The 27,860-nt window shown below is 29.4% G+C and overlaps 1 protein-coding gene across 1 annotated transcript in view; it reads left to right on the forward strand.

Annotated features, from left to right (window-relative positions):
- Window positions 1-15,396: 15,396 nt before the first annotated feature.
- The window catches only part of LOC111625157 (transcriptional adapter 2B-like), a 38,157-nt gene continuing 25,693 nt past the window's right edge, over window positions 15,397-27,860 (forward strand). Inside the window, exons 1-2 of the mRNA XM_023368209.1 lie at window positions 15,397-15,673; window positions 25,224-25,283. Of these exons, the coding sequence (XP_023223977.1) occupies window positions 15,572-15,673; window positions 25,224-25,283 (162 nt within the window). The 5' untranslated portion in view covers window positions 15,397-15,571. The remainder of the gene's footprint in view (window positions 15,674-25,223; window positions 25,284-27,860) is intronic.

Below are 27,860 nucleotides of genomic sequence, written 5' to 3' on the forward strand. Positions count from 1 at the left end.
ATTTATATATATATAATTTTTTTATGTAGAACAACGTCATAGTTTTCGTACGAACTGAGGGCGCCATCTGGTATTCGTTTTCGACACTATAACTGCTATTTTTATTTTGGATGTTTTGATTTATGACGTTATTCAAAAATTCCAAATAACGTTGAAGAACCATTAATGTTATTTTCTTTGTCATTAAAATTATTTTATTAAATTAATATTTTTATGAATATAAATTCGCGTTTTATCGGGATATTTCGTAAATTTCAGGCGAATATCACAAAATTTCACTGTCAGAAACCACGATATCGACATCGAGTATAAATAGGCATGATGTCAATTCATTGAATACTTTGAAAGTCTTTCCTGCTGAGTTGCTCATTGCTAAGTACAATGAGAAGTTTGGACAATGTCGTTAGATTTTGTTTAAAAAAAAAGAAACGGAAAAACAACAAAAATCAGAAATTTAAACTTAAAATCTGTGAAGGATAAAGACATTTCGTGGGCCGTAGGCACAGAAGATTAAGGCCCATCTACATAATTTTACATCATTAACGAATAATGTCTAATTCCAGCTATAGAATTATTTATAAATTATGATATACGACTGCAACAGTAAAATTGCTTTATTTTTTCTAATTTCGGAGTCCGAGATCCGAGTGCCTAGTGGATAATCTGGACTACTTTGGAATCACAAATAGAATATGAAATACTAAACGACAAATTCTATTGTAAAGCAGTGGTGCATCAAGAGTAAAGCCTTGTAAAGCAGTGTAAAGCCTTGATGCGCCACTGCTTTACAAGGCTCTTTCTTTTTCCTTTGAGGGTGCCAAGGGGTTCTGGTACTCTCAAAAGAAAAGGAGAAAAAAACACTAGAAAATTTACCAAAAACTCTTCCCAAATTAAATTATTTTGTTTTTTTATTTATATTGTATTGTGTCTTATGAATTAGCGGTCACATAAGATGGGATTTTTATCGAATTAGCATTAAAATGTTTTTATCAGTTAAAACTCGGCTCCGGAGTGCGCCACTGTTGCAAAGTATTGTTTTTTTGAACATTATTGACTTAAATAATAGTTATAATAATTATATATTTATTGTAATTTGCGAAGAGTTTGTTACACTCTACATAGCGAGAATTATTCGTGACGTGAGAATGTTACTTGTGACGTTTTGTACGGTACACGAGAACAACGACGAGATTTTCGTGCTCGTCCGCCATTTTGTTTTCAAAATGGCGACCGGTTTAATGATTAAGCTCTCTGTTATTAATGTTTCAAATTAGCAAAAGTTTATTTTTATAAAAGAATAATATTTAAAAATTTAGTTTATTCGTGTTATTTCATTATTTTGAATTTTGTTCTATGCAGAAATTATGGTCATATAACAATTATTTCTTTCAAATAACATACAATTTGTCCTTATGAATTAGTAAAATTTGATTAAAAAATTAAAAAATTTCTTAAATTTAACTTAAAAAATAATGAATTTATTTACTATTTCCCTACAATTTTTTATTCTGCGCTAATTAATCGTTAAAAATTTAAATAAATTAATTAAAACGTATATTATTCTGTTAAGTACCAAATTTCAAAAGAATAAAAACATGCAATTTATTTAAAAAAAACATAAAAATAATTTTAAAATATAAAATTATCTATTATTATTAAATTAAAACTATGCTTTTATTGATTATTACATGCAGGGCCGGATCAGACGTCTGTTTTTCGGGCCTAAGACCGATAAACCGCTCTCAGAGGGGGCCCCACACTTCCAAATTTCTAAGAAAATTGGATAATAGAACTTATTTGTTCTCTGTAATTCTTTGTCAAGTATAAAATTATAAGAAATTTCTACTAAAAACAAATCTTTTGGGGTCCAACTAATAACTTTTTCTCGAGGTCCACGCAAAAAACTTCGGCCGGTCCCAATTATTTGGCAAAAAATAGTTAAAAATGGATATAATTTTATAGAATTTTCTATCAGATAACAAAGTTAAAGTTTCAAGCTACGTTAAGTATATGTCTAAGTATAGACTAAGTATTTTATTTTAGGAAATATTGTAGAGTTACAACTTTTGGGTTGTGTAAATCACACAACGATACAGCTGATAAATCCATCAAATAAGTCCAGGCAATGAGTCTATATTTACCGTTTTTAAAACCGAAAATGCTCATAGTTCTTGATAAGGATAGTCGTGTTTTCTTTTTAACTATTTTCATTTGTTGTAAACAAAATTAATTATCAAGATAAAATTAAATATGTCTTTAGAGACAGTTGATGTAGTTAAAGGCATTTAATCAGATATTCAATATTTTTACACTATTTAATAGAGGTCAATCTTTAACAATAAAAATGGGATTAAAGTAAAGAATGTAAATTTTAATCTCAGAATTTATGTTAAATGTAAGGAATTTATCTGAAAAAAATAAAGTTGTAATTTTATAATTTCTCCTAAAAAAAGAATTTGTCTGAGAAATAAAGTTACAATCTTAGAATTTATCCTAGAAATAAAGTTGAAATCCTAAAATTTATCCTAAAAGCAATAGAATTTATCATAGAAATAAAGTTGAAATCTTGGAATTTATCCTTAATAAAAAAAAAATAGTTAAGCAATCTTTCTGGAAGCGAAAACCTCTTAGAAATGTCGCTAATTCTGTGAGTAATCCCTTAAAATGTCCCCATCAATTTAAGATAGACTCGCAGATAAGTTACAGAGAGATGATATTTTTTTCTATTTTAATTTATCATACGGTAAACATAAAATATTATCTGTATGACCGCTTCATTTTCTAAACAATAGCGTTACTGGCATCCCTTTACGACACGCGTATCTCCGGGGGTCCACGAACTTCCGGTTGAGAAACACTTGTATAGAACAGTGCATATGCTGTATACCAGCATATGCTGTATACCAGCATATGCACTGTTGCATCTGTAATTATTTGAGATTAAAAAAAAAAAAAACTATAACCGCTTAAAAATTTGAATTTTTAAGTAGCAAATACAAATAAATGATGATTAGAACTCCATTTTTTGAAACGTAATGAACTCGATATAACGCTTCTTTCGTAATGTTCTTTGCGCAAATATTTAATTATTTCACCAAATAGACTGTTACAAAATATTCTTTGTTCAAAAATTAATTTCGTAATTTACAAATCATTTCTTTTACCTCGTTATAACGAGAGAAGAGCAATTGATACCGTGACGTATTAAACCGTACGTTGACGTTTACATATTAATTACTTAAATGTAATTAATTGAGATTAGTTATTATGTTTCTTAAACTGAAAACATCCTATATATAATTTGATAATTACAGTTAAAATTATTTTCTGAAATAATTAGATACTAAGCATTTTAAGACAAAACTCTACCTTTTCTTCTCGCTGATATTTCTCAGAATTATGTTAATATTTTATAATTAACACCGAAATAAGAGAGTTTTAAGGTTAAATCGAGCTTAAGTTTATATAAATCGTTAATTTTTATATATAAAAATGAATAATTTAGGAAAATAGATACCGTACAATAGATTATTTAAACAAAAATCTCTAGAATTAAAATATAATTATTGATAAATTTAAATAATTAATATTAAATCTTTAGGCTAAATGATTTGCATTAAAATAAATATTTATGCTCTTATTTATTTCCTCTGAATGAAAAATAATTGATTTTTAATTTTAATTATCGGAAAAAATATTCAAATAAATTGATGACGACCATCCCTAAGACATCAAAGCTTTAAATTCTTAAATATACTTTATATATAAAAAAAAATATATTAATTTTTGTTTATCTCATTAAAATTACAGTACAAATAATTTAGTTCTTGTATCCAGTAACATAGGCTATGAGGTGAGCAAGACCCTTACAAAATATAACAGTTTCCAGCTTAGTGCAGCAGTGTCAATATGCCGTATATATAATATATTCTTTGGCTTTCATCACGTAAACTTAGACTACTTATTCATACGTGGACTGTAGCTAATAGTACTGGCTGCAAAGAGAAAAATACGTCATTCTTCACAGCCTTGTTCTCTTTGTGTCATGTTACGTCTTAATCTTTTATTAGATAATGTAAGCCTATTTTTAACAGATTAAATTAATAATAATTACTCACACCAATATCGAAAGGATAAATATGAAGGCGTTTATGTAGCCTATATACAAGTTTTTCACTTTGGCCCTCAATTATTAATCTATCCTCTAAAATGAGCTATAATTGTATTTAAATTACTATCAAAATTAGAATGGAAGATTTACAGTTACCAAATAAAACGTTTATAAAAAAAAATAAGATTTTAAATAAGTTAATTCTTGAATATATTCAATATTAAAATGTTAAACTTTGCATCTTGTTTTCATTCATATATTATTGAACATGCTTTTAATTTTGGAACTTGCATTATTGAACATGCTTTTAATCAAACAAACGCCGTTCTAATTCGCTTTCATAAGCAATTTATAACTTCAAATATAAGCTCTACGTGCTGTCAAATTCTAAAATAATACTCAAATCCTTGCAGAGAAAATATTTCAAAAATTATGTGAATTATAATATAACAATAATTTATTTCAAAATAAATATAATAGAATCTTTGTTTTTTTTTTGTGTGGAATTCGCTTAAAAGTTCTTTTTACTCTTCTCTCTTTAATATAGAATCACTTTACCTTTATCGATATTTACCATTATCATTATTGATTTATATATTTCCATCTTTCAATTGTAAATGGTTAGTTTAATTTATAAGCTATTTGCTAACATTTTATTTAATTTCATATATGAAATAATAAATCATAAATAAGCAAAAATGTACAATAATTAATTTCAAAATGAATAAAACAGATTTATAATTCATGCAATCATTTAAAATGTTAAAATTAAACAATTTTCTTAGATTACATATAATTCATATCATAAGTTAGGACCATTGAGGGGAAGATGGGGATTTTTTCCCAGGTCTGGAGAAAACTTACGGCCTGTGGTGGTTTCTCCCCTATAAAATTAATGTTATTTTTACTAACAGAAAATATATTTAAGACTGATTTTTATTAATAAATAGATATATAAAACATTATGAACATTTCATTTTAAAAGAGGTCTTTCTAGCGACTCTAACTCCGACTGCAAACAAAGCTCTCGACGGCCCTGCTTTAACTTAATACAATCGTATGAAAATTGTTGCTTTTGTAGTCGAATGTAGGCGTATTTAAGCGAGTTCTGGGAATAATAGAAAAGATAATTAGAACCGCAAACACTTTGTCTATATGTCATTAATTCTTAATTTTGTAGCATAATATTATAATTATATAAGAACAGTCGTCGATAAAATATTTTCACTTTTTATTAATCAACAAAAATTTGGTCTGCCTTGTGAGAATACAAATAAACAATATTTAATTAGCCTAAGCCATTAAAATAATTTGTTCCACGCTAAATAAAATAAGTTTAAACGCTTAATAAGATCAATTAGGTAATATTATTTAGGAAATATAAAAGTTTTAATTAGCTAGAAAAAATGAATCTAACACACGCACATATACATATAGGTCTCTACATACTGTATTATAAATAATTTAACATATAATAAGTATACATAATAAATAGACTATATACTATATATTAATATATAGTCTATTTATAATATATTTAATTAAAGAAAAAGTAATGGATCACAGAATAAGTAAACCTAATAGACTCCGATTGTTTTATATGTCAGAGCAGGGACTCCCAGAGGGGGAAAGGAGAAAATTTTCCTGAACCCCTATAAAATTTTTTTGTTTACTTCACTTTAATATAATAATTTAATTTGCTGTAAGACCCCAATATGTGTTTTGCCCCATATCCTCCTTATCCTCTGGATGAACCTGTGTCAGAATATTTAAACTTCACCCAGCCTAAAGGTTGTTAAAATTGTTATGTACTGTACATTACATAACAATTTTAATTTAAAACATAATAAAATTATTTTAAAAAAACAAAAAGTATATTCTTATTATATCAATTAATCATAGACATGTGCATGACATTTTTATAATAAAATTTTTCATGTCAGTTTAGTCTTGCTAAAATCTAATTGATGTATGATTTAGGTCTATATCTTTAATCGAAATCTGGCAAAAATCACGATTCATTTAGATTACATTATTCTATATTATGTACTGTACTGTACTTATCATACTTTGATCTATTATATAATTTATTAACCGTAAGATTTATAATCGATTATTTTTATATTAATGCATAAAATAGTTGGAAATGACTCAACGTACAGTACCTAAATCCGTTAATCATTCAATTTATTTTTAACTTATTTGAGTAAAATAGAAACTGATGATGTTCTGTGCGTTATATTATCTACTTTACATATTTATTGAAATTAATTTATCATAAAACGAAGCATCCATGGGCGCCAGCTCTAAGGGCCGAAACAGGAACGACAACAGAAAATTTTTCAGTTTGGAAACAAATAATTACATCAATAAATTTTTATTTAATTTTTTCAGGGGTTTTAAAAGTAGATTATATAATACAGTCATGGTCGAGGATGCAAAGTTAAATATCTCAATCAATTTGCGATTATAATTTGTGGAATTACTCATAGATGTAACTAAACTTTCGACTTTTGTTTAAAAATAAAATTTAAATATAAGCATAATTTTAAAAAACATATAGGCCTATATATCTAAAATGCTGGAGGTGTATAACGTTTGTCACATTTATTACATAGGCTACATTATATGATTTTTGTGTTCTTTAGTTGGATATAGCTACTTCACACCCAGTAATTTAACTACAACCGATATTAGAACGTGTAAATCTACGTTCTCATGTTTTAATTCGGGCCACTAGCGTTGTGAATGAAGTGTAAACTCTTAAATATTGTATATACATGTGTAGAAATGCGCTTGTCATATTTAAATATTTTTTCGTGTATTTGTTTGATTTCTTTTCCTCATTTATTTATATCCTGCCTCCTGTGCGCTTTCCTGATTACTCTGAAGTCCACTGCGTTTTCTTTTCGCACGATTACTACTTTATTCTATAATTTCTTAATAATAATTATAAATTATAATGTTAAGCTACTTATAACTTATAACTCAAACATTAGTAACTACTTGACGTTGTTAAAGAAAGTCATAATCCAGCATCATATCCGATGCATATAAGTCTGTAGGATAGTTTCGTGCTATTTGATCTAATGTATCCACATTTAATTGATTGATGGGACAGTCAAAGCAACACGTGGGCGATGTGCCAAGGGAGAGTGCCACTCGAGAGGACTTTCTATGGGAAATTAGCTCCCTATTTAGATGTTAAATATCATACATACAGTGTATGACGTAGGCCTGTAAAAAGTGACTTATAAATTAAGCATGCATTTATACAAACATTACAAATCACGTATTGTGAGCTGTACGTGTACGTGCCAAGGTTTGAATTTGCAGATTGATCTAGCTGATGACTGATTAAAAATAAATTTTTTTGGACAGTTTGATTCATGTTGTACATCTATTTACTCAATATTATATTATTATTAAATCTGTAATAGCTTTTTAATTAAAATAAAAGTGAAAAGAAATGTCAAACAAAATGTCAGTATGTTATTCCTATTCTAAAACGTTAAAAACGTTTTAGAATAGGAATTAGAAAAACGTTAAAAACGTTAAAAACGTGTCTAGCTCAGTTTTATTGATAACTCATCTTAGAGTTAAATTCTTTTGTGTTAAAAACAATAAACCTATCATTATTTTTGTAAATTAAATTAATTATATGAAAGAAATTAATAAATTTAAAATGTGATTTTTTTTATTTGTTAAAATAGGGTAATTTGACTTGTATTTTTTTAATCACGAGAGCAGTTATGGAAGAGGCATGGAGGAATGTTCCTCCAACATTGGCGGAGAAAATCATTGAAGTTTGAGCCGGCATTATTTATAGATATATGAGTAATAAATAATTAGTTGTAGGCTAATTACTCATAGTTTTTAGAATAACTTTTATCGATAAGCTTCTGAGTCACAATTCTTGCCCCCGACCTTTATGCCCTGCCCTAAATGGGCTCTATCTTCGATCGTAAAGTTTACAAATTTCATCTTCAGAGAATATCTATCAGTAAACAGAATAAGTGGATATAGTTGTTTATATACAGGGTGTGGCGTAAAGAATGGATAATCCGTTATCTGCGGATAGGGGACATCATGACTGTACAGAAAATTAAACATTGGGTTTAGTAAAAGTGTCATAGTTTTCGAACTATTGGACATTTTCTATTTTTTTGGAAAATGGATTGTCTCGTTCACATTTTTTAATGCCATGGTCACAAATCAAGGATTTTTCTCAGTCTGTTTTTGAATACTAGTCCTGGATACATGTTCTAACAAACGTAAACTGCCATTTTGGTGTCATAGACTTGGTTTTTTCAGAACAAAAATTAATTAAAAATTTTTGTTTCTTTTTTTTTCGGTGTAAAAAAAAGTACTGTAACCTGCGTGACAAACTAACTAATAATTTGCCTATTGTACTGAGATTTAAAATAGCATAAATGGCTTTTATAGTTTTCAATTCAATGAATATTCCTACTAAGAAAGATCAAGGAAAATTTTTAAAATTTCACGAATGAATTGTGCTCCTAAATAATCTAATTGGAAATCCAATGAATCTAATTAAAATGACAGAATAAAACAAAATTATCAATTAGGTTACTACATTTATTATTGTAAATTTACAATAAGCGTTTAAAGTGACCACACATGCTCTACATCTTCTAATAAATGATCGCTTAATTTTTCCCGCAATACCTGCTTCACTGATTTTCCGTGCAGCTCTTTCAATTCGCTCCCGAAGCTGCTCGATCGAGGTCATGGGCTCTTTGTACACTTTGTCCTTAAGACATCCCCCAGTAGAAGTCCATTTTCCAAAAAAAATAGAAAATGTCCAATAACTAGAAAACTATGACACTTTTACTAAACACAGTGTTTAATTTTCTGAACAGTCATGATGTCCCATATTCTCAAGTAACGGATTATCCACTCTTTACGCCACACCCTGTATATATCAGTCGTTCTGGAAAATTTAAAAATATCGCCATAATTTCGCCAGTTTAAACTTTTTTCGCTACTTCATATTGTTTGTCGCAACCATTTTTACTAATTAGTGCAAGTGCTGGTAGCCTGATCAGTTTAGCTTCTAGATAACAAATAACGTTTTAAACTGTCACTTATAAGGAGAGAGCCAGAAGTTCAGGTCTCTGATTCAAACGAAACTTAATGAGCACGGGTAGTCTTAAACACAAATACTCCTCGTTCAAACAATAGGGTCCACTTTTCAAACATTTCTAAAAAATGGCCTTTGAAAATTTAGTGTTTAGCTTATAAAAATTTGGAAGTTTCATGTCCGGGAGTGGCGATCACCGAATAAGAGGCAAGAGTTAAAGAGTTTAAAAATATTGCCAAGTGGCGATTTTGGCTCTATGCTGCGCGACCCCTGATATAAATTGGCTTATATAGATTTTTCTTTCTGTGTGTATGGCTGTTAGTGTTTGTGTGTGTATGTGTGGTGTGTGGGACGACACGATTTTGTTCACTCTGTTTGAAGCTTAATAACTCTCGTGCTTTTTGTCCAAATTTTGCAGCGAGGTTTGTTTATTAGAGGGATTAATGCTATTAAATTTTGATGATTAAAGGTCGAGGGGGTGGGGAGATAAAGGGGGTCGTGTCATATCTCCGGTAGGGTCTGACTTAATGACGATATTATTCGTTATTAGCATTTACAATTTTTGGTATAAAATGGCAAAAATTAAGCCTTTTTCCGTTTTATAGTAATTAAAAATATAAAAAGTTCTTTTTAATAAAATATCGTAACAGATGTCGGTATCAAATGTTGCCGGAAAAGTTAAACAACTTGTTGCTGAATTTTTTATTTTAAAATTTCTTTTTTTCAATTAATTTATGATTTATCAAAGATGTATTAAACTAAAAAGTGAAATGCCCTAAAAGTTACTAAAATTCGTATCAAAATTTGAATAAACACCTCTAAATTACCATTGACTATACTGTATATAGCCTATATTTTTAATATTTAAGTTTTTTGTAATTCAAATTTATTCAAGAGGTCAAATAAACTTAAGGGTCTGAGGCCAATGATGATTTTAGGGTAATTCTGTTAGTCTTAGAGGGAATTTCAGATCTATTTAGGAGGTTGGCAACTCTGCTGAAGGCCCCGATTAACTATATACGAACTTTCGGTCTGGATCGGAAGTCAGGTAGGTGATTTTTGAAATTAAAAAATGACTAAAAATTGCAACTCGGCGTTGTTTTTTCTTATTATTCTTATTGTCTTCCTCTCTTTGATATTTTTCTTTTTGCTATCCTGTAAGAGTATTCTCTCTGTTTTCTCTCACTGATTTCCAATATTTCAATCTCTCATCTGTGCTTCTACTACTTCCGGTGCGCTTATTAAGTAGCAATATTTAATAAACTTTCACTGGGACCGTCGAAGATTTGTATGGAACACAGAGTTTTTTTTCTCTTCGCGGGCTCCTTTAGCCATCTTTTTAGCCACGTAAATTGTTTCCTCATTAACAAAAAGTAGTTTTAAAGATTTTATTTTCTGTTAGTATAAATAACATTAATTTTATAAGGATAGGAACCACTACAGCCTCTAAGTTTACTTCGGGCCCAGAGAAAAATTCTTCAGCGCATCTCCCTCTCGACGGTCCTGTCTCTTACCTCGCTCATTTTCTACTTTGTAACTTTTTTCTTAATTTAGTACAAAACATACTTTTATTTCTCGTCTTTATACGAAAAGAAATTGGAGATTATTTCTATATTTTCTTTTTAACTGGATCCCTATTTATTTTCCTTCTACCACATCAGATAATGGATTTTAATCAAATTCAAACACATTTTTAAGTTTGAACGAGCAATTAAGGTAAACGCACCGGTAGCGGACACTGTGTTAGTAGTGGACACTTTGAACTTCAAATATGAGTAATAAGGTTGTTGATGGCTTCACTGTTCAAACATACAAATCATTCAGTAGACAGAACCCTCTAGTAGTGGTAACTCGCACTGATCCTTTTCTAGTCCATCATGGGATGTTTTCCCGCGCTCATTAGTGATGGCATTCCTGCTGATATAAGAAGACAAGTGAGTCTGCTGTCTGTTTCCTTAAGGTCTAGGTAATTTAAATCACGCTTGCTGTATTAACAGTTAGTTTCACGGAAGTTTTTTGGTGATATACTATTAATATGAGCTTCGTTGGTATGTTTTAAGACCTTCCTGATAGTATTTTTATTTTCCAAGTCAATTGAATGAGATGTCCACTAATGAAACAAAAATATTGTATATTTTTAGTAGTGGACAAGAGGTGGCCACAACTAGTGAAAATGAACTTTTCACTTTTAATCAGTATCAAGTCAAAAATTAAATCACCTAATGTTAAGTAACATACAGTATTGATTCAAGCATTTTTTGGTTACTCTGTCTAGTCATGGACAGGGGGTGTTCACTATTAAACCGTGAATGTCCGTTTATTGAAATGAGGTGTTTCAATAGTGGACAAAACATGGTTTGGTGCCATGGGATCCTACAGCACCCGGTATGCTAAGTAGGAAAATAATGTGCAAGAAGAAGTCAGACAGTACTCTCACGAAAAGTGATGTAAGAGTTGGTTTTGAAACATTAAAAATATACATGGGACCTGAGAAAGTGGGGTTATTTGAGACTGTAGTTTCTTTTGAAGATGTTGAGGCTACAGACAAGTCCCTGTTCAATTTATGGCACCAGATGAAGACAGACATCATGAATCAAGTAACAGCTGGAAACAACAGCAAATCCTTCAACAATAATGAATCAGAACATGAAGATTCGACGGTTGAAACTTCAAATCAATCGCAGCCATGAGATAAATGATGTCAGTAACACCAGTGCATTTAGTGATTCATATATTCATGATATTCATAATGACTACCACTATCAAAATGAAAGACCTAGTACTTCAAACACTGGCAATACCATTGTTGCCACAAGTACACACAATAGCCGCAATAACAGTCAGATCTCTGAAACAGTACCTAGTCCTTTCAAAAGGTCACTTCTCTGGTCAGAACCCAGGGAAATCACTAACAAAAGGAAGAAAAAGGAAATCATACCTTCTGTAGTTACGTCAAAAGCTTGGCAGGAATATTATGAAAATAAGGAAAAGAAGAAAATAGTGGAACTAGAACTGAAAAGGGAGAGAGCTTTGGCAAGACAGAGAAAGAAAGAACAACAGACTGCTGAGAATAAAAGGAAAGCTGAAGAGAAAGCTATGAAAATGAAAATGAAGACTACAAAGCAACGAAAGAAGAAAATGAGAAAGGAAGAGACATCATCAGAAGATGAAGGTTCTTGGATTCCCTCGGATGGTGGTAGTACAAACGATGTTACGTTAGATGTAGAAGACACTATGGAAGATGAAGAAGAAGAAGACGACATTATGCAGTTTCAGGAAAATATTGAACCCCCTTCAAACGAAACTATTGGACCAAGTTCAGCAATTAAGGAATCGAAAGATACAGAAGAAAGGGGAGAAAGTATTGAAGGGACTTTAAATTGGACTCGGAGGAAGGATATGTCCGAAAGACACAGTCGGAATACCATTGAAAAGGAAAGGGAATCAAACATCCTGCATGAGAATGATTTTGTAGTTGCCACCTTGTCTGGTAAGAAAAGAAAGTACAAATGTGTGTGCAAAATTACCAGTTTAATCAGTGATAATATCGCAGAAGTGATTGTGTTTAATTCCATAAATAGGATGAAAAGCGTATTTGCTAAAAATGAAAAAGATGTACAAACGATAAATATTTCTCAAATTGACTTGAGGCTTCCTAAGCCTCTAATTTTTGGAAGAGAGAGTCACTGTCAATTCTCGAAAGGCATTGACATAGATAAGTAGTTCAACACAAATTAACAATGCAACAATATTTCCTTAAACTATGCTGACGTTAATATTTGAGTTCTCCTAAATGTAACTTAGAACCCAGTTTTATACTATTATTTTTAAGTGTTTAATATTGAGTGTAACAATAATCCATTCCAGTATGTTAAAACTGATCTCATTTATTTCAACATTTGTATTCGTTAAGAATAATGTAACAATAACAAAATAAGAAAGTTTCTTATACTAACTTTGTAATGTTTTATATTTATGTTTCATAATACTTATTAGTTCAATTTTCATATAAACATTACAAACTATACACATGTAATTTACATTTGTACAATTTGATATTTTAATTAATTTAATTAAATTATGAGTTGTCATTATAATTAACAGTGTTCTTGTTCTTTATAGTAAAGACTGTCAAATTCTGCAAGTTGTGAAAAATAAAAACGATTTCATCTTGAATATAATCATCTCTATATTCCTTGTCCACTACTGGTACAAATGCCTGTCCATTACTAAATATCTCAATTTTTTCAATGTCCACTACTGAAACATTTTCAACCTTACAAAATAAATTAAATTAAAATGTATTCGACGAGATTGACATAATTAAAATCCTTACAGTGAGTGAAGAAAGATTTTGTCTAACAGACAATATAACTTTTAAGCCATAAGGCTTCTAAATAGGGGTCCAGTTTCAAAAAAGTCGAAAAATTTTCCTTAAAGTGTCCACTACCGGTGCGTTTACCTTATTTACTGTGACATCGTCACAATGTCGGCCTGCAATTTTTAATCATATTGTTTAAAATTTAATTAATTTAAAATATATGCTTTCCACCTCAAATTAGTGTCTTGTCCCTGGACATCACACTTTTCCTGTTATCAAGCCCCCTTACCTCATATTTTTTCTGTTAGCAATAGAGTCGAGCCGGCCCCGGTGATCCATCTGACACCGTTCAGAGAAGTTTTGAATTAAAATTACGCGACTTCCAGTTTACCTCGGAAGTTTCTATATAGTTAATCGGGGCCTCCTGTTCCTAAGGTTTCCATATCTGCACTTGACTTTCATATATATAACTGCATTCTCGAGATTAAGGAAAGACAGACAGACAGATGGACGACAGTGGGAATTTATAGGTCTACAATTTTTTTAAATTGCAGGTTTAGGCCTACATCCAAAAATATTTAGGACATTAACAAATGAACTATCGAATTCTTCCTCTAAACATTGTGTGTTTCTATCAATGTAGCCAATGATAAATCTAGAATGCATTTATTTCTAGTATCTAGAATTACAGTATTCTAGATTTCTACGAAGTTTATAGGAATTAGATCAATTAATTACAGCGTGAATGATATTTAAATTTGAAAAATAAACAATTTTGGCACTAGATATCATATTTACTTTTATTTGGATCTAATAATGAGTACATTCTATATGAGAAGCCTGTAAAACACAGTAACTTATAAGTAAATAAGAGCTCGATTAACTTTCTAAAGGTAGATGTATTCATTTTCGAATTTAAAAATTCGACTAACAATAATGAGGCCTTAAAACAAATGTTTTGTCGGATTATATGGTAATACGCATCGCTGACTCAAATAACTTCTTTCAGGATTTCCTTTATTGACTCAATGTCGATGTATAGTGTGTTGAACTCTCTATTCTTTTATTATTTTTCGTGCAATTTTTTTAAAACATTAAAGCTGTTACTGCATATTAATCCAAATTCATGTATTTAACATTCATTTTTAGAAGAAACAGGTGAAAATTCCAAGAAATAATTAAATTTATTTCTCCTAAAAACAAAAATTTCTACAAAAATTGGAATGATATATTCGGTAGGAAGTTCTTCTTCTTCTTCTTTTTTTTTTTTTAAGAAACAGGGTATTAAAATCTGGTGAATTTTTAAAAATATTNTTGTCCCAAGAATGGCTTTGCCACTTTACTTGTTTTTTGTTATATTTAGAAAGGTCTTGCTAACATAACTCATAACATGCCTGTGCTGTTTGCAGTTCTGGATTCAAATCTTGTTCCTGATCGATATTTTCTAAATAAATAAATAATTTCTATATTCGGTAGGAAGTTCTTCTTCTTCTTCTTTTTTTTTTTTTAAGAAACAGGGTATTAAAATCTGGTGAATTTTTAAAAATATTTTACGTCAATAAATAAAAAAACTGGAAGGAATTTTTAAAAAAGAATTTCTCATCTAATTTTACAGGTTATCTGAAAAGAAGCAGATACCTCCTCGTATTTTTAATCCCTTCATCTTAAATACCCTTACATTTCATCTAATCAAACTGGATCCAATAGGTCATAACTCATTTCGGAAGCTTAAGATAAGTGGAAAATACATTATTCTCGTCTAACTTCTAAGAATTTTCTGGATAAAATGTAGAGACATTTCTTCTTTCTCTGCGCACCTGCCTTCTTTGCAGACGCGTCCTCGTCCAGTCGTGACGTCACGACAGTCACGGCATGCATCCTGGGTATGCCGGTGACGTCATCAGGCGTTGGTTATTAGAACAAAGAAAGATGGCGGACGACTGAGGTTAGGAATGTAAGCTGTCATCGGTTGTGGTCGCTACTGCTGAAAAACGGAAGCAATCGTATTTAAATAGTATACATTCGGAATCGATGTATGCATTGCATCATGCAATATCAATGCAATTATTGTCAAGAGAATATAGAAGACGTACGAGTTAAGTGTTCGGAATGTAAAGACTTCGATCTGTGTTTACGGGTAAGTAGGAAGTCATTTTGTGATACAGCTTGCTGCAAACGTTAGACGCGCTCGCCATAATTACTTCGTTAGGTTTATAAAAATTTTACCCCACCAAATTGGTCGGTAAACTGCGTGTGTAGACACCACATTTGACAATGTGAACCTGCTTCGTTCCAATTTACTAAACTCCCGTTACGATTGCTGTGATAGGTTATTCTACTAGACACGGTAATTTTCCGACCAATGACGACGCTCGATACAAAGTTGGAGTGAAAACATGTTTAGTATGCAGGAAATTGTAATACGAATTTAGAAAATATTGAAGTTTTAACGATAAATGTTTTGTGAAGCTTTAAGTTAATTTTAAGTGCAGAAATAATTTTATAAAATTATTTACTCGAATCATAATCATTTTTTTGCATAAGCTTCGTCTAATACGACGAAATTTACTATGGAGGAGTGTCTATGGGTTTTACTATCGCTGGCATGGAGTTACACGTTAATTATTTAAATTTATTATTTTTATGAGATAATTTTAATAACATTTTAATTACACGTGAAACGAGTGGTGTAATTATAATGTAAATGTCATTCACATTTTTATTTATTTATTATTTTCATGTATTTGCCATCTTCACCAAATAGGGAATTTCTTACGTGAATTCATTCATTCATTGGTTATTTGATAACAGTGATGAATGAAATGTATCTTAATACACAACTTGCAGTAATTTGTGAAATATGACACCGAATTACGTTTAATGAATAGTCAATGAAATGTCAATAAATTTTTATTAATAAAATGAATTTTTTTAGAAAATAAATTACTTATTAAAGTTATGAAATCAATTATTATTCTAGGAAAAAAATAAATAAATATATATACTATTAAAGAGTATTTTTTAAATTAGGCAAAGGAAATGTATTTGAGATTTAACATAATTATACAGACAAGTTTTTTTCTTTAAAAGATGCAAAATTCTACTTGAAAATAATCCAAAATAAAAATGACTAAAATCAATAGCATTATGCAGTTTTAGATACTAGTCAAATGCTTGTTCCATTAGATTATGGAATTACGTTATCAGGTGAAAGTTTTAAACCGTCTTTAGGTGTGGAAACAATATTATAAAATTTATTTGAGTCGTAATATTTTAATGAGATTTGTGATCTAAAAATGTTACGTTTGTAGACTACTAGAAGTCTGTTTCATTTGGATATAGCAAGCGTCTGGGAATATAATTATAGTATATTTATAAACATTAATTTCTTAATATTTATAAATTCTTAATCAAATAGAATTTTGCAGAAAATACTGCATTATTGATTTATTACAAAGGTTTGAATGTAAGTGTTGTTAGATGTTTCTAAATATATTAATAGTCTGTTTCAAAATGTAATTTAAAAATTTTTTTTAGGTGTAAAATGTTTGTTGTACTTTTTAACTTATGTTTTTAATTTCGTTAAATAATGATCTTTCAGTTTTGGTTTCAAATATGAATTTACTAACTTGTCAGTTTTGTAATAAGTACCAGAATAGTTTCAGATTTGATTTTGGAATGTAAAATACTTTGGCTATGAAAAATATAGGTCACATATATCATTAATCCTTTAATGAAGAGATGATCCTGGAAAGTACAAATGCTCATTGAAAAATCATTGTTATGATCTTTTTATTGAATATTTCAATATGAAAAATAGGTCAAGTCAGTTATACCTATCACTCACATTAAAAACTATATTTATTTGTAAATAGCTTCATTAGCATATGAAATTTTGGTTAATATAATTTACTTTTAATTTCATTCTTGCTATTTTTGTTTTTAATTTATACTCATTAGTCACACATTCCTAGCATACTAAGTTAAATAAGAATTTTGGAAATAAAAGAAATTCTTAATTGATTATTGCTGTTGCAGAATCATAACTAATTGCATGTCTCTTAATATTTCAATAAGAATTTATGTAAGCAGGACTATTTTAAGCACTTTTGAGACCATAATCTAGTTTTTTTAGGACATTATACAGGTAGAGATATAAAGAACAGAAATATTAGTAATGAACAGTGAAATGAGGCAACTATGACAATGATGCTTTCTGCCATAGCCAGATATGTCTTGCATTAATGCAATTTTATATGTAAGGTATATCCAAGTTTCTACTTAAATAATATTTTATATTAATATATTTTATGTAAATCATATCTTTATTGTACAGTAATACCTCGACTTACACTATGCCGACTTACGCGAACCCAGAGTTACGTGATTTTCAAATCTCGTCGATTTGTCTTTTGTTTGAGTGCCACACAACTCTTGATTACTCACTCTCCCCCTCACTATTGTTCAGCTTACATGTTCGGACGTGTCACGCAGAATCGACACAGTTAAAATTTATTTTGTGTTATTTATTTCTGTGTTTATTATATCTACTGAGACTTGAGAGAGACTATGTGGTGATTTCTTGTAACCATAAATTAATTAAAAGACGAGATAAGATTAACGAGAACATTTATTAGCTTACATACATACGACTTGGATTTTACACAAATTGCGAAATTATACCCCGACTTACACAAATTTGACTTACGCAGTTATTGCTCGGTCCCACCTATCGCATAAGTTTGGGGTATTACTGTATTTTAATATTCAGAAAGAAGCAAAAAGAATTTTTTATAACAGAAATTACACATACAAACATAAACATGTGAAGAAAAGAACTGTAATAATTACATTCAATAATAAACAAAAGTGACTAGTTGTTAAGTATATAGAGAATTGAAAAATCATATTTACTAGAATCTAAGATGCACCTTAATTTACACTTGCTCAACTATGGATTTTTGTTAATAGAAACTGTAGAAAAATTTGTGTTAACAGAATTGATATTTATTGCAAGTAAAGTAAATTATACATCACTGTATTCTGTAGTATCAAAATCAGAAACTTCATTTGTTATGTCTCTTCTGAATCAATATTAATGTTGTCTTAGTCATATTCCTGAGTATTAGCTAAAGTTTTAGTTTTAGAAAACAAACTATACTAATCAACACTGGATTTAGTGTTTGTCTTTCCTTGCCCCACTTATCACCTGACATATATTACTAACATGCCCTCAGTACAAAACAACCAAAGAACACTACCTTCAACAACAAATATCTTCAGACAACCAAGCTCTATGAAATATACTAGATGAGAATGGACAAATTCAACCTACAATGGCATATTTGAAGACAATAAATTTATATACAGAACTGTAGGACATACAACATAATAACTATGACATATTAAAAGACTTAAGGGCATACAACGACATAACTGACTGTACCTGGCACTTTTTGGCCTACCTAGGCCCTTGTGCCACAAAATCTCAAATTCAACCAAATCTATTATATCTTTCTACATACAATCATACTGTGCTTTTAAAGCATTTGAAAAAGCAGTGCTGAAACATTCCTTGAAAGAATTCTGCTCAACTTTTTTAGGATTTTTGTCTAAATATGTCACAGATTAACGAGATTGAGCTAAATTTACCTCTTAAATATTTGCCTTTATCAGTATTCATCTAATAAAATTATTAAAATGTGGTAATGAAATTACTGGCAGAGAAATAAGACACTTTGCATTAGAGGTTGCTAACTATGACATATTACATCAAATCCAAGACATACTATTTTCAGATATATTAAATTTAACTTGAAAAAAGTATATTGTATAGTACATTCAAGTAAATATGGTATATATCAATAGCATTAAAACTTTTTAAATTCTATTGCTTCTCTAATTATAATGTTTTTATTTTTAATATACAATCAAATAATTGTATAAGCTAAGATAATATCTATCATGATAAATTGGTTAGTAGACATTGTCTTTTTTCAAGTATAGATTTACCATCTATGTTATGTAATTTCTAATGGATGTCTGGATAAAGTTTGTACAAAATAGCTCAGGCTGTAGCTAATAGCCAATAATTTTTAATTATGTTGCATGTATTATAATTTGAAAATGCTTGGAATGCTGCAGACTATTCTAGAATCTTTTTCTGCATTCAATTTTCTGTTGTTTTCAAAATGGCAAAGATGTTTTATGCCTAATAGTGTACAACTTTTACACTTTTAAATTAAGATACATCTTTATTTATACTTGCTCAACTATGGATTTTTTTAATAGAAACTCAAGCCTTACATATGAAATAAAACATTAGGAAAAGAGCTTATTATAAACCATTTTGCAAATCAAGGAATTTCAAAACTGACTACATATTGCATTTGCCAACATTTTGAGTGTGGATTACTACCACAGAGAAGAAAGAGGTGTAGTAGAAAAGTGGAAATTCTAACAAAAGCCAACTTGAAGGATTGAAGAGTATCTTTGAAGACAGAGACAAAGGTTTTAATTTTATCTGTAGCCCTGAAACAAAAAATTTCTCATAGTTGATGCCATGAGGATTTGAAAACAAAAACACAAATATTGAAAGAAGCAGGTAATTCCAGACAGAATGGACATGCAAAGATTACTGGCAAAGATGAAGTGTTGAAGGTTATTGTAAAAGTTCTCTGAAAAGTTTAAATCTTACTTCACTCTCTTGCATTTGGTGATCAATTGCAATGGGGGATTTTATACAAGTGATATCTCCTCTATGCCTGCTATTGTAAAGTTTCCAAGAAAAAGAAATTGGAGAGTTTTGATTTGGATTGCAATCAGACCAAAAGGATTGAGTCAAACTCTAATCAGAAAATCAAGTTTTGCTGTCAATGCCTAGTGATATTTAAATGAATGTATATGATGTTGCCTGATTGATTACATTCAAAAGAACTATTCTTAAGTAGAATATTCAGTACTTTCTGGTCAGATCAAACAAGCTTCCACTATACCAAAACCATACTGGATTACCTGTGACAAGAAAACATTACCTTTGTTGAAATTGAAATAACCCTGTAAGCATGCCAGAAATTAGACCATTCAAGTATTGTTGGGCAATTCTCAGAGCAGCCATTTATGAAAAGGGGTGGAAGGCAAAAACATGGATTAGCTGATCAATTTCCTAAAGTACTGTCTGAAAAATATGAACCAGTCTTGCACAACACACTTGAAATTGAATTTGTGTGGTGCACATTCAATGACACATAGAATTACAAAAAATAAAAGATAACATAGCTTTTCATCATATTTCAAATGACTGTTTCATACTGCCAACCTTTAGCTGGGACGATGGTATGATTTTTGAATAAAAACACTGACAGCATAAAAAATAAAAAAATTCTTTATTAACATTGATATTGCACAAGACTTATATTAAATACCTTTAATAAACAAAATTGAATTTATCTCTGCATATGATATAAAGCTATTGCCATAAACACTGTCAAAAGTATGGCAAAAGCTTTATACTTTTTAATATCATAATTTTAAAAAAGTCAAGTATTTTACAGGACACATCATAAATCTATATGTAGCTTCATGATATATTCCATCTTGATTTGTCAGGGATCTTGATATTGTTGCATGATGAGTGTCTCCTGCTATATGCATTTGTGCTATGGTTTGCTTTATTGGGTGTTATAGTGTACTCATGACAGTTGCTATCAATTTATTGACACTCACTGCAATCATTAAGGGCAATGATTTTTCCGGTTGTGATTTATTTCCTATCTCTGTCTTACTTTTTCTTATCATACATAATATCTTTTTCATTTGCCATACTGCAATGCATGGGAAGCTCAGCAATGCTGTATGGCAAAATCATAATCAGCCTATTTTATAAAGATTATAAATTTTTTTAAAGTCTCACAAATCTCAAAGAATCATCTGGTTTCTTTTCTTGAGAAAGTTCATATCATATGGTCTGTATATTCTTAAGTGATGAATCAGATGTGTTTTTTTGGGGGGCTGAGAAACTGAAGTACTGCTCAATAATTTGGTCTAACTGTAAAAGTAACTTGTTTCTTCTACTGATGAGTCAACCATGATTGATTTAACTGCCAACACGATAATACTAATCTTTCCAGAATTGAAGATGCAATTTATCATATCTGCCATTTAAAATTGTCATATTTGACGTAAAATTCTCATACCTATACCAACATACATATACTGTATAAAAATATCAATTTTGATTCTTTCCCAATTGAATGAATCTGATCACATCATTCTGGTTCACTTCAGTCATTCATAATAAAATACATACATTATCGTCAGTATATACTATATATTGGTATTAGACTTATGAAATGAAGTGTTTTTGTGATAATGTGATAAATGAATGTGTTTTGTGTAAAACCACCTTGGAAATTTGACCTTATTACATTCCTAGAAGTACGATGAGTATAGGTAGGGGGTCACTTTTCTAGTGGATTTCCAAAGTGGTTTTATCAAAGTTTCTTGTTATCTTTGCTTCTGAAAGAGTAAAGACATCAAGGCACAGTACCATGAGAGAAACAAGGTACAGCAGACAGAATTTTCTGTGAGATGGAACAGGTCAAGTGGGAACCACTGATGGACATCTGAATAATACTGATGCCACCAATGTATATCAAATTGGGTCTGATGAGACAGTTTGTTGCTGTTCTAGATAAGGAGTCTGCATTCTTCAAGTACCTTCAAGACTTCTTCCTTACACTGTCTGTGGTAGAGGTCAATCTTTATGGATAGAAATAGTGGTTAACAGATAAAAAAAATTGTGGAGTGCAATGAATTTTCCAAGAATCTCACTATGATGGCAGGAGAATGCGCAAAACTGCTTTGTTGCAGTGGTCCAGGCTTCCTAGACAAGCAAAGGCTAAAACCTATGTGGAGCAGGCTGAGATTCTGTTATGGGGAAGCACTATGGCAAAATGGGCTTAAGAAGGTCCTTTGTTTTCTTGATGTCCATTTTTATAAATTCAAGGATAATATATAGAAGCATACTTGGAGGAGCAAGGCAAGTATTTCCATCAGGATGTACTGAATTTTGAAAATTACTATCAAGGGCTTAACTAGAACATGATGGGAGACTGACTACATTTGGAGAGCTGATTTATGAAAGTGATTTTACAATTCAATTCATGAGTTCTATGACGGTTTTTCTTTTCTGCTAGACTTATTACACCATCATTTAGAAACAAGATAAGCTTTAGAAAATCACATTTTAAATTGAATACATGACTAGACAAGAAGTATATTACAGAACTGATTTTACAATATAACTGAAAATTTTGAAAAAACCACTCACTCCTAAATCTTTTGTGATCAGTTTTGTACACACTTAGGATAAATACATGTTCATTTTGAATAATATGTTGTTTTCTTTGATTTTATGAGTGAAGAGAAGCAAATTTGCTTGATTTCTCATTGAAATTAGGTACATTTCAAATATCACTGTTTTAGATACAAAAACAAGCAGCTGTTCATAAATGACGTCCCCACTAGAGGTGAGAGGAGTTATGACAAGTCGGACAAAGTCAGATAAGGGGGTAGAGGGGTGATCTTCAGTGGCCATCTGGTTTATTTCATTAAATTTTATACAGTTTATGCATTTTATTATTTTTATTTCAAAATTTCTAGTATGTTTTGTTTCCACTTATGCTATCTGTTATTTGTAAAGTGATAAAGGTTTTAAGAGGGATCAAGTTTTGTTGGACATCTGAATAGGGAAGGGAGTTATGGAAACTTGGACAAACTGAGACAAGAGGACGAAATTTTTACTCCGTCCTCTTGTCTCAGTTTGTCCATATACAGTAAGAATCTCAGTAAGAAACATGCGGATATAACTTATGAACAGCCCCCAAAGTTTGAGGGGAATAATAGCCATTTTTAATACTTTTTAGACACAAGCAATTAGGAAATAACACTTCCCAGGAACAAAAGAAAAAAAGAAAAGAAAAAAAATTTGTCACATATTACATACTATTTTACTTTTGTTAGATTTATTTATTCTAACATTGTCTAGAGTTGACCATAAATCCTATAAGCTCGCTTAAAAAATCCAACTAGGTCTATGTTTTTTCCTCATTCATAATATTTTTTATGTCATAAGTCACTTCATAATGCCGCTGATATAAGGGTCTATAAGAAATATCTCTATTAAAGCACAAGTTTAGTTGGTATTATTAAATATTAATTGGCGAGACTATGTCTCGTCTCTAAAATCACACTGTTGTCAATGGCTGCATATCTCAGAGGTATGAAGGAGTACATGTCAGGAGTTGCAATTTGGCACAGAGTATTTGGTGCCCATATTGTGTGCACATAAAATAAACCAGACTTATAATAGTCAGGGGACTGAGAACCAGGTCAAAATAAAGTACAAAATGCTGAGACTTTTTCTACGATCAGGTGCGAAAATGAGGTTTGCACATGCGTTGCTCGCGATCTCTGAGATATAGTCTTGTCCCAAGAATGGCTTTGCCACTTTACTTGTTTTTTGTTATATTTAGAAAGGTCTTGCTAACATAACTCATAACATGCCTGTGCTGTTTGCAGGAGTTCTGGATTCAAATCTTGTTCCTGATTGATATTTTCTAAATAAATAAATAATTTCAAAGTATTAGTATAATATAATTATCTTTAGATATTTACAATAGAATAAGAACATTTAAATGTTAAATATTCCAATTTATTGTATGGTTTATTATTTGTATTAAATGCTTTTACAAAAAGCCCTGTAAATGCCTAAAGATAAATTTTAATGTTGAAATTATTTATAAAGAATATATGATTTGTATTAACAAATTTATATTATTCTTCTTGGTTTAAAAACTATTAATACTAAAAGGCAGTTTTAGAATACACACCAGTTAATAGTTTGATATATGCTGTTGTTTTTTAGTATTTACATAATGTATCGATATTATTTATTTTTAGAGAAAATTTCAGTTATAATTTAATCATCAGTAGGCAGTCTGTAAAGAATGAAATAATTAAATTTAATCCAGTTTGTATTTTTAACTTTCATTAATTTTATGAATATGCATATTTTTTTCTGATCAGTAGAAACTTCTTTAATAGGAATTACAAACAATGCATTTCAGATAAAGTAGCTTGTGTATTGCTGTATCAGCACTGATCTTGTAGTATGTGAATACTTTGATATTCAAATATTTTAAAAAATTCTTTTGACATTTAAATTTGTTGAGGAATTGCAAGAAATAGTACATCCTATTAAATGATTCAAAATAAGTGTATATAAGAATAAATAGCAATATATATTCAGTTTGCTGAAAACAATGTTAAGCCTGCAAAAATAGAAAAAAGGAAATTCTATTGATTAAAAAAATGTTTTTTTAATAGCTTATTCATTTTCATAATATGAATTTTATATTTTGTTAAGAGTTAAGAAAATTGTCTAATTTGCAAATATTTTTATTTTATATTGCCTGCATCATGTGAAGGTATTATATAAATTTCATTAAGGTTTAATGCATTTTAAATGCTTCTAATTGAAGTGAAACAATTTTAAAAATAGAAGAAAAATTAGCTTTTAATGAATATGTTATCAAATAAAGTTTTAAATAACTTATTTAAATACTTTTATTTAATGTTTTATTTCCTATGTTTAACTAAATCATTAAATATGATTTTTATTTTAGTGTTTTTCTTCTGGAGCTGAAATTGGAAGTCATAAAAATAGACATAACTATCAGTTAATTGTAAGTATATATTATTTATATAATATATTTTAATTTGACAAGAAAGGATTCAAAATAAATTCTGTAAAGTTTTTTTTATATGTTAATTAAAAATAGTCATTATATTTTATTAATAAATTTGTATATAAAAGATGTATAACCAGGAATACTTAAATAATTCAGATTTGAAATAACTTTTTCTTCTCTAGCTGCACTAGGTAAATTTTTAATATGATTTCATTTTTGGTATTCAATAAAATTTTGGAAGATTAAGTGAATTTTTACTTTCTATCTATTGGACATATACGAGTGAGTATCAATTCAGAAATTCTAGAACAACAAACATATAAAAACAATTTATTTTTGTATGTTTGTTGCTTTAATTTGATGCTAAAGACACAATCAAATCATATTAAAAGTCTACCTAGTGCAACAAGAAGGAAATAAGATTTTTTTTTTATATTTCAAACCTTTTGAATTATTTAAATGCTCTTGTATATCTTATATATATAAATTTACTTATTAAGTACAATGATTTTATTTTCAGATTACAATAGATTAATTCATAGTATCAATGTGGAATATTATATTCATTATTTACTTATACAGTACCATATTCAAATATCTCAATATTTAAAAATATATACAGTAGAACCTCGATTATCCGGACTGTTCAAAATAAACAAAAATTTTACGAATTTGCTGATTTGCACTTGGCAAATTATGACACTGTTTATGTACATGATGAAATGCATAACATTTTTTGTTTCAATAACGTCTTACCCAGCACAGTGGTCGTAAACTCTTAAATATATTTTATGTCGTAATAAAAATATAACTTGACATATGTATTTATAAATAATTTATATTCAAATTATATCATTTCTATGACGAAGGGCGGTGTAAGGCATGGACGACATGGGCCACTATGCCTCGCAGTCCGAAAGGCCTCGTGCCTCGAAGGTTTATGCATTACTTAAAAGCCGCGAACGTGACGAAAAAATTTTACTTGTCATAAAACGATAAATCGTTTGTGAAATTTTTATTCATAAAAATGCAGTTTCAACTGCTCTTTATTTTATAAAATTCATCTTCTTGCACCACCAGAGGGCCTTTTAAACAATAGGTAGTCTGTTAGCGCTGGTCAGTAGTAGTCCAAATTCAATACAAACATTTGTTTCTTGAAAATTTGATCACAATTTAAATACAGTATTTATTTTTAATATTACCGATATGTCATCGAAAAGAAAGCATGTTGTATTATCATTAACCTGTCCTACATTGATCCCGAAAATTTTCGGGTTGACCTCATTGACCTGCATGGGCGATCCTGAATATTTCCGTGGTTACATTGGAACGTTTTTGATGTTGCTTTGCGTCACAAGTTTTATATTAAAATGAACTTTTAAAATAAAATTTTTTTCGTTTTTATATTATTCAATATATATATTTTGCTTGTGAAACAAAAAAATAATTTTTTATGATACGGTAAACATGATTATTATTTTAAAAAAAAATTTTAGGTTTAACATCGATGAAAATTCAACATGGCGTCACAGGCAACAAATAAAAATTTCAACATCGAGTAGGTTAAAAGACAAATTAAAGTATTTGTTTCGATTATCCGAATTTTTTCATATCCGGACTACCTTCATCCCCAATTAGTCCGGATAATCGAGGTTATACTGTATATATTTTTACAATTATTATTGGTCAATAATGAGTGAACACACATTTAAATATTAATTTTTATTTTCTGTTTTAATTTACTTTGTCTATACACCTAGACAAGTTATTGAACAAACAGATTTTCATTGAGTACATATTCAAATAACCATCAATAACTTAATATAGGAGGATAATTCAGGTTAAATTTAGGTTTCTCTAATTGTTATTTTTACTGAACTCTGATCAACTAAAACTAATTTATATCAATTGTTTTTCAAATAACATTCATATTAATTTATCCATTTCCATTGCTTCACAAAACTACAAACTAAATATTCTTTATCATATATAGTGCATAGTTATTAAATAGAAAATTAAGGGTAAAGTTGTTTTAACAAATATTAGTACTAAGAAATTTTTGTAAACCAATCAGTTTATTTGAAAGAAACTATGAAAATATACTTTAATAATTTACCACAGTTAATATTGTTTAAATTTTATCATTAAAAAATGACTGAATAGATAGAAATTACTAAATATCCTTTCTTTTTTAATACTGTAATATAATTAGATGATCAAATGCATTATTTAAAAGTGGAATCTAAATGTGATCTTCATTTTGGGTGAAAGTCAATTATGTTAAAATTAGAAATTAATAAAATTAAAATTAAAAATATCTACATCAGAAATTATTTGTTCTACAACTGAAACATGATTTATAATTGCAAATGTATATCCTTCCAGTTTTTACTGTATAAAGTCTTTCAAATATCTTCCTGTTGGATATTTTGTATTAAAACAAAAAAATATTTGAATTAAATGAGACATCTAATTTAGTTTTAAGGATATCAAGATTCTGTTTTCATTCACAACAGTTTGAAATGTAGAATAACATTAATTTCAAATGAGAACTTTGAAATTTATTTTAAT

This window comes from Centruroides sculpturatus, unplaced genomic scaffold (assembly GCF_000671375.1).
Source record: "Centruroides sculpturatus isolate CEXI.00-Female unplaced genomic scaffold, Cexi_2.0 scaffold439, whole genome shotgun sequence".
In the NCBI taxonomy this organism is placed as follows: Eukaryota; Metazoa; Arthropoda; class Arachnida; order Scorpiones; family Buthidae; genus Centruroides; species Centruroides sculpturatus.